Source organism: Dermacentor variabilis, chromosome 6 (assembly GCF_050947875.1).
Source record: "Dermacentor variabilis isolate Ectoservices chromosome 6, ASM5094787v1, whole genome shotgun sequence".
In the NCBI taxonomy this organism is placed as follows: Eukaryota; Metazoa; Arthropoda; class Arachnida; order Ixodida; family Ixodidae; genus Dermacentor; species Dermacentor variabilis.
This window is the reverse complement of record NC_134573.1, coordinates 12906237-12920678: the sequence shown is the minus strand read 5'-3', so window position 1 is coordinate 12920678 and position 14442 is coordinate 12906237. Positions and strand designations below refer to the sequence as shown.

Here is a 14442-nt window from a genome sequence, read left to right as displayed (position 1 = left end):
AGGAAAAGGCGACTGCCGATTACCCCCGGGTGGGTCAGTCCGGGGGTGCCGTCTACATGAAGCAGAGGCCAAAGAGGTGTGTTGCCTCCGCTGGAGGGCCTTAAAGGTCCAAACACCCGGCATCGGCTCAACCCCCAGGACCCTCTTTTTCCCAGACATGGCTAAGCCACGCACGGCTACACGCGGGAGAGGCCAACCCTCGTGTGCTCGGGTACGTGGTGTCGTAACACACCAAACGCCTGCTGACACAGACGTCCCTGTGGGGCTCGATAGCATACAAAAATCAATACATACATATCAAGTGGATGTGCACGTTCGATCTCTCGTGGAATCACCCTACTGCACATCGTTGTCACACATCATGTCAGAAGCTTGAGGATGGTCATCTCACGTTGGCAAGTCCTCAGCATTTTTGAACTGCCAGCGGTCTTCATCAGCAATCAGACTGATCAAATCAACTCGCTCATTTACATCATGGGCAAAAAGGCTCAAGATGTCCTCACGGCACTTTGTCAAATGCCAGCCAGTGTAGAGAAGTACACTAAAGTCATTGAAGCCTTTGACCGTCACTTTGTCATAAAGAGAAACGTCATTTAGGAGAGAGCGCTTTTCAACTGCTGTGCACAAGACGAAGGCGAATCAATAACAGACCATCACAGCTCTGCACTCCCCAGCTGAGCGGTGCGACTACGGCAACTTAAAAGACGAACTGATCCATTGATCGGATTGTCATTGGCATGTACGACCAAAAGCTGCCAACGAAACTACAGTAAAACCGTAATTCATATTTCACGGGACTGAAATGAATGTCTGCATGAGCTAAATGTTGAATTATTGAGGATATCAAGAAAACCATAAACAAATGCTTACTACGTCAATATGCTTTTACTTACTGAATCAATCAGCAAGCCCTATTTCTATCTTGCAGGAAAGCAGTGCAGAAGCTACAATTCTTGCCATCTCGTGACTGATTACCACTCTCACCCCCATATTCACAAATGTATCTCAACTTGAAGCCCATGCTTGACTTGATATAAAGGACGCCTGTCGCAAACGCACCAAAGGATACGCTATGAGCGTCATGGGCACGTTCACACGAGGCATCATTTATATCAAGTCAAGCATGGGCTTCAAGTTAAGATGCATTTTAAATACGGGGGTTAGTGGCAAAGGCCTGGTGAAAGTCTGCAGCGTGGCCGGGGTGCGTCTTCATCCGAGACATGCTCTTCACCAACGTGCACACAACCGGATTATTTTTTCGCTGGGGAGCTGGTTGCCAAAAGATTGTTCATCCAGTGCGGTGTAGCCGGTGCTCTTCATCCTTGACAGCTTTGCATTGAGTGAAAATGGAATTACCGTTTGCTGCAACCACTGCGTAAGAAACAGTGATCACTATCGAAACGATCGTGGATGGCTGTGATATGTGGTACGCGGCAGTGGGAAACATAAACACATGAAGGCAGTGTGCCGTGTGGTGGTGAAGAGGAGACTGACTCCTGGCAAATACCTGTGAGTGGGTACGTGCGAAAGGGCCCCTCATCATCATCATCTACACTGATTCGGGAGTGTCGACAGTGGTGCCTCAAAAGGCATGGCGCGAGGGAGTGTGGCCCGTCGCGTGAGCAGTGTGTGAGGTTCGGCGTTCGAGGGCGAAGAGCTTCATCGCTGGGTGTCCGGCCCATAGGAGCTATCGCTGCCCGCGTTACGACGCTGCACCCGAATCAACGCTGTCGCCCACTGAGAGGCTATCTCGTCCAGTTCATCCGCTGGGCAACTGGTCCAGGAGGGCTGGCGGTCTTGAACCAGGGTGAACGAGCATTCGGGTGAGCAGCCACAGGGCCACCCCGCCAGCTGTGGATGTGACATGGTGGCTGTTGCTGTGGGCTCCGAAGCGAAAAACCCGCCGGTGAGAAGCCGGGCACGCAGAGGCTCCAGTATATCGACTGTGGCGCAGGGCCACCTGAGTCCCGCAAAGCGGTCCGACCCTGCTGGCCGACACTGGTTCCACGACGTCTCCGACATGGTGACACATGCTTCCGCCTGAACCGTACGCCAATTATATTTTATCAATACATATATATAGCTGCGTGTCAAATTTCGGGAACTGTCGCGTTTGTGTGCCGTTTTAATGTGTTAAGTGTGTCAACACAAGTCTGATGTGTGTATGTTTCTGCGTGCTGCTTTTGCCTCTTTCTGTAGTGATCCTGCACCCAATAACATCAAAATGGCGACTACGCAGTTTTTAGGCGCGCAGCCGACTCGCGCACCGAGTCAAAATGAAACTACTTTTTGCTGCAACTGCTGCAGACGAAAGTGCAGTCACTATCGATGCGATCGATGATGGCGACTGCGCAGTTATGAAGGCATTTGGCCGACACAGTGTTATGAGCAGCGGTAAACACAAGCATAAAGGCACAAATAGGCATGAAGTATTCCGGCTTTTTCAGCTGGTGACATGGCAATGTGGACTCCGCCGCTCCATTTTGGTTGGATGCTAGCATCGTTCTTGCTCTTTTGCGTTGCACGTTTGGCGCTCCATGCTCGCCGAGCTCCGAGAGTTGTCCTATTAATCGATGTGTGGCCAAACACGTCTAAATTAATTATGGTTTGATTGCTTTAAATAATGCATACGCCTGCTGGGACTAGAGAACGGGCTCGATTGAGCTGAGTTTGAGCTGAGTTTGAGCTGAATGAGCTGAGAATGAGCTGAGCTGAACAAGGCTTGCACATCTGGTGGTACCAGTCCATTCTTCAGGGCAAAGGATAGCACTCTTGCCCAATAGGTAGTTACTGCTATTAGGTTCACATATGTAACTGAGGGATCTCGACACATAAAAGAAGGAAGCACAGGGCCCGATGCACGAGAAATCAAAGCGATCAAGGCAGAAAGCTGGGCTAGTTGGTGCGTCATCATTATTCAAAAGACTAGCACAAAATAGCAGGGACAAAGACAGAGAAGACGGCAGGACGAGCGCTAAACATCAACTGGTTTTTACTGCGAGCGAAGGTACATATATACATTTGGTTGGTGCATGCGCGCACAGTGTTAAAACAGTACAATCACATTCTAATCAAAATGTGGCCGACTGTTCTGTAAGTACATTTTTTCTTTTTTGGACAAGGCAAGTGAAGCAGTGCTGACACAGTTATCACCTTCCCTGTCAATGTGATATGCCTCACAAATCTCGCGCCCCCACCTTGTGCCTCCCCTACCAAGCACACACGTGGTGTCAAACGCTGTGCACGCTGTTCCCAGACAAACTCTGCTTTGTCCTTTTGAATTTTTGTTTGAACTCTTGTGAATACAATATGGAGGCCTCCACTCTGTGCACACTTAACCCTAAACATTAGAGTTTTTTTTATCTTTCTTTAGCTAGCAACCCACCAGCAGAGGAGACGAGACTCGAAGCGGGTGTCACTGGTTGCAGGCCGGTGGTCTCAGGCTTCAGGGGCGGCCTCACTGCACAGCAAAAGAGCTTATGACAAAGCGCATCTCTGGAAAAAGGGTCTGCACACACTGGGCAGCAGAAACATTTAGATGAAGTCGATGAAAGCTCGGTTTAGTTGGGCGCGGTAATGAGATGTTCACGAGCAGGAAAACTTGCACTGATACAGACGACAGCATTGTTTCTTTGTCCTTCATCCACATTAGTGCTGCCTTATGCCAAGTACAAGGTGGGTGCAAACCAAATGATTTTATTTTGAGAGCTGTGCTTTAACAACAAGCTTTGATCGTCGTCAACTAGAGGTTGAATTTCTTTCCAACTTTTTGTCGTAGTCATCTCCATCTCCATCATAGTCATCATCAGCATGGCTTGCAGAATAAACTACATGGTTCATCATTATGAACAGCCCCATCGTCAGCCATCATCATCAGCTTTGTCTTTTAGACTGCATTAGTTCAGGCTCAACTCACAATTAAGGCTACAGACAAACATACGGTACCAGATACAGAAAAGAATAGTGGCAACTCACCAAGAAAAGCACTATTCTCAAAAAGTGCACAAAACTAATAATTTTAAGGAAACACCAATACAATGCTTGTGAACTTATAATGACTGGCTATCTTGCAGTACATTAGGTTTGCCATGACGGTAAGCACTTCATAGCCAGCCAGCACAAAAGGATGCACAAAGGCTGAATGGACGCAGGTGAGTCACCTATTTTTTAATATACAAGCATTGGCAAAGAATTAACTATTTATCACAGTACCCACAGCATGAGTTTGGCATTACAGTGGGTGGGGGGGGGAGAGAGAACATATATCATTGACAAATAAAAGCAGTTATTATAGAACACATGAAGATGACGATGAACAGTTCAGGGCAAATCGCTGACTCAAAAAAAAGACAAGCAGGGCATAATCGCGCAAGCACAAAGTACAGAAAGGAAGTGCAAATCACATGGCTGAAGCAAAGGCAGCACTTGAAGATAGCGATACAACATCACAAGGCAACCTGTTCCATTCACTGACTGTTTTAGGAAAAAAAGACATCTTAAAAGGCTCTGTTCTACACCTATACTCTTTAATCTTAAGTGGGTGATCACGCCTTGCAGAAGTGTACTCTGGTGCCTTTATGTAGCTATGATGATTGAGGTCAGTTTTAGAATGATATATGTTGAGCAAAAATTTGAATCTGAATGTCTTTCTACGATTTTGAAGTGTATTCCAGCCTAAGTTTTCCTTTGTTTTGGATGCGCTAAAATACCAAGTATAATTTTGAGCCACAAAACGGGCTGCTAAGCTTTGTACTCTTTCTAGTTTCATCATATGTCACAGTCCAGAGGTCCCAGATGGTACAAGCATATTCCAGTATTGGCCTTATGTTAGTTGTGTAAAGTTCCTTGTTTCTATCGTAAAGTAAGTTCTTTGTTTCTAAAGGAAAGCATTTCGCATTTCTATGTAACATGCCAAGGACTCTACACGCCTTAGCAATTATATAGTTATCATGAAGGTGCCAGCATAGTTGAAGGGTCAAGTACACACCAAGGTATTTATATTCACACACGGATGCAAGATTTGTCCCGTTGATGCTATATATATGCATAGTTTTATCAAGGTTTATACCCATGCCCCATTTACCACACCACTCTGCAACCTTGTCTAAATCCTTCTGTATTTCATTGTAATCATTGGGAAATTTCACAACATGATACAATACGTTCAATACTTATCAGCTTAGCAGTGAAATATAACAGCAGTCCTAGTGATGCCTGCCGTACCATTGTTTAAAAAAAAATCTTCCTGCTGGATGTCAGTGGTAAATAAAGCCAGTGACCACCCCTTGATCAAAGCATGCTTGGGGCTTCTCTAGAAAAAGCAGTGCAGTGAATTTTATAAACAAGGCTGCTGTGGAGTGCCTCTAGTCAATAAGTCAATAGGCCAGGTAATTACCAGCTCGAGGCGTCGGCACACATGTGTCACCATTTTAAGCACTCATATTTTAGAAGCATGCTAAAGGAGCCAATCTCACAAGCAACCAAATCTTACAACTGTCCTTAACACTACCTACCTTACCTGTAAAGCAGCAACATTTGTTCGTTTTTGGTTATGTATTTTAATGTGTTAACATTTTTACTCCACATGCTTTCCGGGCCTGGCCTGCCCTGCCTGCCCTGCCTGCCCTGCCTGCCCTGCCTGCCCTGCCCGGCCCGGCCCGGCCCTGCCCTGCCCGCCCGCCTGCCTGCCGCTTTACAGTGACGATTCCTTAGGTTTCTCCGATGCCGAGCGGACTCGAACCCATTTCCCAAGGATTCCTCAAGGACTGCAACTTGACACATTAGCAAGCTGCTCCACAATTGCACTGGGTATGTGCCGCTCCTCAATGAACTTCTCACCAACTTGGGTCACTGAATGTGTACCAGTGAGTGTGCAGCAAGCGAGGGAGAATTCTCAGCAGGCACAGGCACGCCATACTTCTCGTCTTGGAGGCCACATGTGGACTTCTTGACACTGCCACTAGATGGCGCAGTGTGCAGAAAGAAGCGAGAGAGGAGCCTGGCTGTTGCATGACGCGCTTCTGTGTTCAAACGCATTGTCGCACCATGCATTTTGGTGGCCACACGCAGGCTTCGCGGCAGAAACGCCAGATGGCTCCGAGTGTTCTTACGGAAGTGCGAAAGAGGAATCTAGCTGCATTACATGCCTCGCACTTAACTCTTCAATAGTAGCAATACGTTGTGTCACTATATTGATTTAATGCTAAATGCATTACTGCCGACAGTCATCGTGAGATCAGTTCCGCCTAATTGTTTTATGCAGCTGTTACCTTTCTGGCATACTTAGCTGTTTGCTGCAACCAATTTTGTTGACTAGCATCACTTACTAGGTTTAAGTGCACTCACTATTTGCTTCTCTGACAAAACTCCTGGCAGGTGTTGTACAAGGAATAAATGAATGAAAACCTCAGCAAAGTTTGCATGTATGCATTACTGCACAGTTGAATGTGGAAAGAAGAGGCTGAGCTACATCTACCACTCTTGCAAATGTATCTCAACATAGATCCTGCAAGTAATTTTGTAACAGAAAAGCAGTTGAGCAAACACGAGAAGTAATCACACCTCACATTACATTCAGTATTTCTATCAGAATTGTAGGCAGTATGATATTCTGGTGTGTTGTTATTCGCCGCATATCATTATTCTTGGCAGTGCTTGCCAGTAATTTTCCCAAGGGTTCTCGTGAAGGCATAAAGTGCAACAATGATTAGATGGGAGACATAGTATCGTGACAACAAAGCAAAAATAAACTCGACAATCTTGGTGTACCTGTCCTTCACACGTGCAGTAACAGCTTTTCCACATGGTATGGGCATTATATACTTAAAAGTGCATCTATGCAAAATCTGCATTATTGTGGTCTAGCGCAGCACAGGCAAGGCACATATTTAGCGTATTGAAACGTGCAAGTTGAGTTTGGATGAAGAGAACAACAAAGCTGGGCTGGCTCGCCACTAGAGGCCATTGGTAGTGGAGCCCTCAGCCGAGGCCCTCAGTTGCAGTAGCCGTGCTCGTTGAAACTTGCAGCATTGATTGTTGTGGATGGTATATCACACTGCGTTTCTCTAGCTTGCACAGAAACAGAAGCATGCCAACGTAGTTCCTCGTGTACAATGAGACGAATGGTGGAGGAAAGGTCGGTAGGTAGTGAATCATGGCATACATCGACGGTGGCAACCGTCGTGACGTTGGCCAGACGTCCAAGCTTCGAAGTGATGTGACATGTTTTCAGGGCCTCGAAAGTTCAACATTGATTAATCATGTCAGCGACTGATTGCATACTCTCCTTGCCAATGAGGAGGTGATAAACATCCTCGGCAATACCTTTAAGAATATGGCCCACCTTGTCTTCTGCCATGTGGGCATCCACCGACTTGCACAACTTTGGTATCTCTTCAATGCATGTTCTACAAATCTCCCCGGTAACTTGAGCCCCCTGCGACAGCGTCCACACCGCATGTTTCTTCTTTATTGCTGGGTCTCTAAAGCATTTCTTAATTTCCTCCACAAATAGTTCCCAGGCTGTCAAAGCGTGTTCATGGTTCTCAAACCATAAAAACACAGTGAAATCAAGGAACAATCTCACATTAGACAATTGACTAGCAGCATTCCAGTGGTTGGATCGGCTCACTCGCTGATAGTGGCTGAGCAACCCACCCACATTGTCGCCGGGGGTTTTCCTGTGAAGGCTCCCTGTAGTGGTAAGTAGATGCCCTCGTGGACGGTTGCTGGGTATCTCCATTTGAGCTCATGTCTTGAAGTAGTGGTGCCAAGCCCGCAAGTCGATGGCTGCGGCGAAGCTCGTACTGCTGGGCTTTTGTCATTGGCAGACTAGGTAGCACGAGGTAGTGCCCGGCTTACCCAGCACCTCCACCATAATTGTGACAATGGATCATGTTGATTTACAAGATGAATTTAAAAGTATCGCTCAGTGAAAGCAGTTCACAGTGCCGTGTGTGAGCCAACCAAACTTCGTCCTCCTCTTCATCCAAACTCTACTCGCACATTTCAGTATTGGGGGCGAGGAGTTACGGAGTTATCATCTGTCGGAAACGCCTCCCTTGCGTAGTATGAGGGATCACGCGGCACGCTCCTCATAGGTTTCGCTTTCGGCGCTCAATAATAACACCACACGGCAGCACTCCTGGACATTTATGTAGGTACTCTCAAAACGAGAGAAGTTTTTGACGGTCTATATAATAATGTTGGGCAAACAGCAGAATCGTTTACAGACGCTATCTCTTTACCGAATACGTACAGCGAACACCACTACGCGCGGTTGCCGCGATGGAGTCTCCTGAACCGGCTTTTTGCGTGAAAGGTAAGCAAATGCTGAAAGTAAACTATGTGAAATATGTTCTTATAGTGGGCTGTCTGTATAACCAAATGAGGCATAACAGAATGAAGCCGCAATCCAGCGATTGCACGGGTTTGCAGTGACCGACTGCGCGTCTGCATGCATGTCCGTGCACAATGTTTTGCTTTCGCTGTAAGCGCGTTTTTTCACCCTGCCGTGAGCTTTAGGCCGCAGCATATGAGCATTTTGACAGTACACAAGCAACCCCTGTTGCGTGTACGCTATCAGAACTGTTCAAAAATAATTTCGTTATAGAGCGTCTACAACGACTGTGATGTGCTGTCACGACGATTCAATCTTTTGTTGTCTTTTAAATTCTTGGACATTTCAATATTATTTCTCAAGTTGCGTCACACTGTATGCTTATTGGTCTTCTCAGCGTGCGATTTCCCGTTGCTTCTTTTTTGTAATCCAGTGCATTAATTCTTAACACAGACATGACTATATGCTATGCCTTTCTTTATTGTGCGCCTTACGGCTCTCTTTCCGTTACAGTGAATTTGCCAGTATCTAGCATCAATAAGTCACCAAACCACCAATAGCACCAAACCGTCCTGGCATTAGCCGGGCAGTGGGTGTGGGCGAGCGTCTCAGTGCGCGTTTTTTGCTACTCACCGAACATCGCGCAGTCCCGACGCCGTAGAACAAATCTTCCTCGCGTTTGTGCTTGCTGCATACCCAAGTTGTAGCCGATGGCTGTCTGCCGGTTCTAAGTTTCGCCAGCCAAGCTTCACGCAGCTCCTTGCCCTGTGGCTACACGTGAATAAGGCTGACACCAAGCTCCATTGCGTACGTCCGGCACTACGGCACCGAGCAGTAGCCTACCATGCTGCACGCCTCCAAAGGCAGCCACTACCTATTATAGTAGTTTCATATGTTGTCAAGTTGACACCCAAGGCGGTAAAGCAGCACCACTTAATCAGAACCGCGGTGCAGGTGGGACTTTAAGCTTTCGTTTTCAGCTCGCTTTGGCGCTTCTGAAGCAGCTGACGCAGCCACTGTGTCCACGTGATCCCTCATGCCACCTCACGCCGAAGGTGGCGCCAGCTTTTCCAGTGATGGAACTCGCCACCAATATTCAACTGGCACTGTGCATCTGCCCTGTTCCTTCTCTACCATACACAATGCTGTCAGTAAAATAAAAAAAATAATTTTATTCAAACCTTTCTAGTGTGCTTCAACATTTAAATAAAATATTTCAAAAATGCCTCAAATGTTCCTGCTCTTACACTAATATATAGTGTAATATATAGTCCATAGCGTAATCGAACTGCGTAGGTGTGCGCACTCAAGAAAATTGCTTGGTTGTGGGTCCATCAAAAAAAGCAACACGTGTGACAAACTTCTGCTAATCTTCATCTTATTGCCAACCAGCTAGGGCAATTAGTTTTCGTGAGTCTTAAAAAAAAGAAAAGAAACGGAAACGCATGCCCAGCGGCATCCTTTCTATGCGCACCCCTGTGAGCACTAGAAGAACGAGAAACAAGCGGTCGCCCTTCGAGAGATTACGAACGAGATAGCCATCAGTTTCGCAAGCGCAAAAAGCCGAAACTGCCCGCAAAACAAAACCCAGACGACCACCTGCCCGCGCGCACGCCAATGTGCGAGCGGTAGTATATAGACGCGCGGGAGCAAACTAGCACTAAAACAAACTATGCAACGAAAACCGAGAGAGGGAGGCATGCGAAAAAAATTCCCTGTATCCCCACATAGTGGCAGCACATAACAGAAAAAGAAAAGTTAGGAAAGTGGCGCGCTTTTATTGCGAAAGCAATACTGCTCGCACTTTTGACCCATCGGTGGTCGTGGCGCCTCCTTATACAGCTGCCGCGTCACGTGACCGTGTGACATCACGCTAGACTGAGAGACGGGGCCCCAGCTCGCGGCATCGATGGTGAAGGTGAAGCCTTGCGCACCGCTGCTGCGGCGCTACCAAGAGAGGGCGCTCGCTGGTGTGACGTCACGCTAGGAGGATAAATGGGGCTACAGCTCGGCTCCTCGCAGTGGTCGGTGCGCTGCCTTGTGCTATGTCGGATGATGTATAGCCATAAGTTTAACAAAGGACAACCACGTCCACACCATCAGCCAAACCAAGGTGCAGCCAAGGGTATTGCTTTCGCAATCTTCCAGGCTTAACCAAGCTAAGCCTTCAGCCAATTTTTTAAAAAGTACAGACGGCGCCGTAAATATACGGCATCGACCATCTTCTGAATTGTTCGCGGTGCCGTATATTTACGTCATTGACCGTCAAAGGGTTAATAATCGAGAAATTGAGGTAAATGAACGACATGATTAGAGACTCCCCTGGGACACTGAAGCACTTGCCCCATGACGAAAGCCCTCCTCGGTTAAATTCTGTCACTAGTAGTCAACGACTCACTGCACAAAACATCCTCCTATTGTATTATAAGACGAAATAAAATGCTACTTGTCCAGTTTTATTTAATGTTTAGACAAAAGAACTCATTGATTGAAATCACCCTTGACAACCACGCAGGCGGTCGAACGGTTTTGTTTTCTGCCGGCTGCGCACCGCCCACACATTCACGTTTCAGTAGTTATCGCATAGTGTTGTGGTGGTTTTTCTGGCTCGCGAAACTCACACAAACTGCAAGTAGCAGAGAATTCACTTTCCATGTGATGTCGCGAGATGCCCGAACGGTCTACACAACTTGGCCAAAAAGCAGCTGCGGCGGAGAATCCGCCGCTCTGACTTTGTCTGTCTTGGCTCGGTATCGCCGTCTGTCGGATGCCGTTTCACTCACCGACGGCAGCAAAGAGCGTCTGCAACGTCACCACTCCCGCGGTTGGGTGGCGGGAGATTCAAATTTCGAGAAAGGTATTCGTACCCTTTAGATGCAATTTTCTCGTAAACTGTCTTCTCTTGGCACAAAACGAGCATTGCAAGGTTTCTGGAACGGCATTTAAACAGTCCATGTCGACTTAGTATTAGCCTTTAGTGTCCCTTTAAACCTCAATATAATGAAGATGGTAAAATTGGATTCGCTTCGTTGTGTTAAAATTTTGTTGCATTGAAATTCAACCTTTTATACAAATAAGTACAGTCACCGATTGATTTTTCTTACACAGAAAGGGGCTGCGGAATTTCCACAATTATCGGGCAAATAGTGGGCACGAGAGAGCGGCAGACATGTGCTGGCCGCTAATTCCGCCGTTCAATTTCCTTGTGCAGTTTCTTCTGCTTGGCACATGGCTTCCTTCGACACCTGGCGTTTTGACGACTGTGCAGTCACCACTGAACTTGAAGTTCGCGGCATCGATGGTGGATGAATGGTGCTTTCGTCATCGATGGAGCTGGGGCACCATCTACAGTTTTTCGTTGGGCGAACCAGCGGCATCAACACTGACAGCGCCATTACCGGCCTACTTAAGGAACTGGCATCGCCACGCTGCCTTCGGTGGGCACGGGAGAGCGGCAGACATGCGCTGGCCGTTAATTCCTCCGTTCAATTTCCTTGTGCAGGTCGGTGAAGCACCATCCCTTTATGCTAAGCATTCTAGTAATGCATGCTTGCTGCTCCTCCCGTGCCCAAGTGTTCTTTATGCCATGTTACAACAATGCGTTTTTGTGTTTAAACAGTTAATGATGTGTGGTGATGTTGAGTCTAACCCTGGGCCTGATGAAAAAGTGCTAGCTGCCATAACCGCACTTTCATCAAAATTTTAATCCCGTCATGCTGAGGTAATGCAGGCATTTGGTGACCTTAAACAAAGTCAAGACGCACTTGCTCAAAAGGTTTCAGACCTATCAACCAGACTACAAACTCTTGAGACAATTGTTGAATCTCTTGAAGGTGCACAGCCCTCGAAAGATATTAGTAGCATGGTTTCTGCAGCTATTAAATGTGAGAATGCTGAGCTCAAATCAAGGTTAGATAATCTTGAGGATCACTCATGGAGGGACAACCTGATCTTTTATGAAATCCCCGACAAGCCGTCCAAGACCTGGGCGGAGTCAGAAGCTCACATTTGTGACCTTGTTTCATGCCATCCTCAATTAAACATTTCTGGCCATAACATTTCTAGAGCACACCGACTGGGATAGTTTGTGGCTTCCAAGCCTTGTCCTCTAATTGTCACGTTCGTTTCATATAAAACACGAGAAAGCATTTCATCACAGAAAAAGATACTAAAAAATGAAGGTGTTTCTGTCAGTGAAGACTTTTGACAAGAAACGTGGCAATCACGGAAAAAGTTAATTGCGTTTGGCAAGGCTGCAGACCAATCTTTTTCTTTACACTTGAATAAGCTTTTAATGAATAAAAGGACGTACATCTATTGTGTGGCCACTGATATGGTGTGCAAACTTGAAACAGTTCGAGAGCTGTGTGCACCTTAAACTGTAACCCCAAACCCACCAACACCGCCTCTGTAGCAATCTTCGGCTCGACCCCCTTACAGCAATCTACCAGTACTTTTTACAAACACACATAGTATCTTCAACAAGCGTGCTCAGCTTTCTTCTATCATTGATTCTTACGGGGCAGATATTAGCATTCTTATTAAAACTTGGTTGTGAGCAAAAATAAATAACCATGAAATATTCGATTGTGCAGAAGCATATACAACATTTATCGGCATGATTGCGACGTTCGCTCAGGTGGAGGCGTTTTAATTGGCATTACCGACGCGTTCAACTCTTCAGTTATTAATGTTGCCTCTTCTCTGGAACTGATTTGTGTACATGTAAATTTTTCCTCTCGCGACTTCATTTTTTGCGCATGCTAAAGGTGGCCTACTACCTCACCCTCTTTTTGTCATGATCTTAACGATATCCTTAACATATTATTTGTAAGATATCAGAATTCACCTTTTTTTCCTTCTGGGTGATTTTAACTTCCGGAACATAAAATGGCAATCCCAACTTGTTCCTTTAGAGCACAATTTGTCTGAGTGTACTCAATTCATAAACCTATGTTCCGATTTCAACCTCACTCAGCTCGTCCACCAACCAACATGCATTACTCCTAATTGCTCTAACACCCTAGATTTTATCCTCACTACCCCACCTGACCTTGTTTTTGCATTAAGTTATCAGTCAAGAATAAGTGATCACTTAGTGTTGCATTTTGATATCCAAGCTCGTGTTTGTATAAAAAGAAGTGTAGAGCGTATCCATGATTTTTCTAGAGCTGATGTTCAGGCTATGATGGTAAACGCTTTGTTGATGAATTTATTGCAGAGTTTGATCAGCGCTCAGTCAACAAAAACTGGTTGATGCATAAAAGCAAATTACTGTACCTTATTGATCGTTATGTACCCCAAAAAATTGTTCAATCTGACTAATGTTCCCAGTGGTTCAATACAACATTACACTGCCTACGCAACAAAGAGAAGCGCTTGTTTCGATGCGCGAAACGTTCGAACCTCACTATATGTTGTTCAGATTACCCAGCTGCTAATGCTGCTTATTTTTGCGTGGTTGCTGAAGCAAAACAAGTTTTTTTTACTCTTGCGCTTCCTTCGTACTTGCGCAGTAGCCCTCGTAAATTTTGGAGCATTGTTGGCAGCAAAACTAACAGGCAAATACATTTTGAACATTCCGACATCACTGTTCCTGTCAATGAATGCTGCATTGTGCTGAGTAATGCTTTCACATCAGTTTTTCATAAAGTGTCACCTGTTTGTAACCCTTTGTTTGCGGTTCGGAATTTCCCGCCTATGCGCCCTATTATAATAGATTGGGACGGTATAACAAATCTAATTAGCGGCTTAAAAATATCTTCATCTGCAGGACCCGACAAAATCACGTCGAAAATTCCAAAATGTACTGGTGTGTATTCATCTATTATTCTCTCTAAAATTTTTGAACAGTCCTTACAGTGCTCAATTCTACCCGGCGATTGGAAAGATGGGAAGGTGGTTCCCTGTTCACAAGTCAGGTACTACACATTCACCCAAGAACTATCACCCTATCTCATTAACCAGTATTCCTTGCAAAATTCTAGAACATATTCCCCCCCCCCCCCCATTCACAACTAGTTAATTTCCTAGAAACAGCATTTTTTAACCCTTGTCAGCACGGCTTTAGAAAGCACTTTTCATGTGAAACTCAGCTATTATCA

General features: G+C 46.0%; 1 protein-coding gene across 2 annotated transcripts in view; it reads right to left on the bottom strand.

Annotated features, from left to right (window-relative positions):
• The window catches only part of LOC142584628 (germinal-center associated nuclear protein-like), a 559187-nt gene that overhangs the window by 16636 nt on the left and 528109 nt on the right, over nucleotides 1-14442 (bottom strand). For both annotated transcript variants that reach the window (XM_075694780.1, XM_075694781.1), the window contains exon 26: nucleotides 3386-3460. In XM_075694780.1, coding sequence (XP_075550895.1) covers nucleotides 3386-3460 — 75 coding nt within the window. The remainder of the gene's footprint in view (nucleotides 1-3385; nucleotides 3461-14442) is intronic.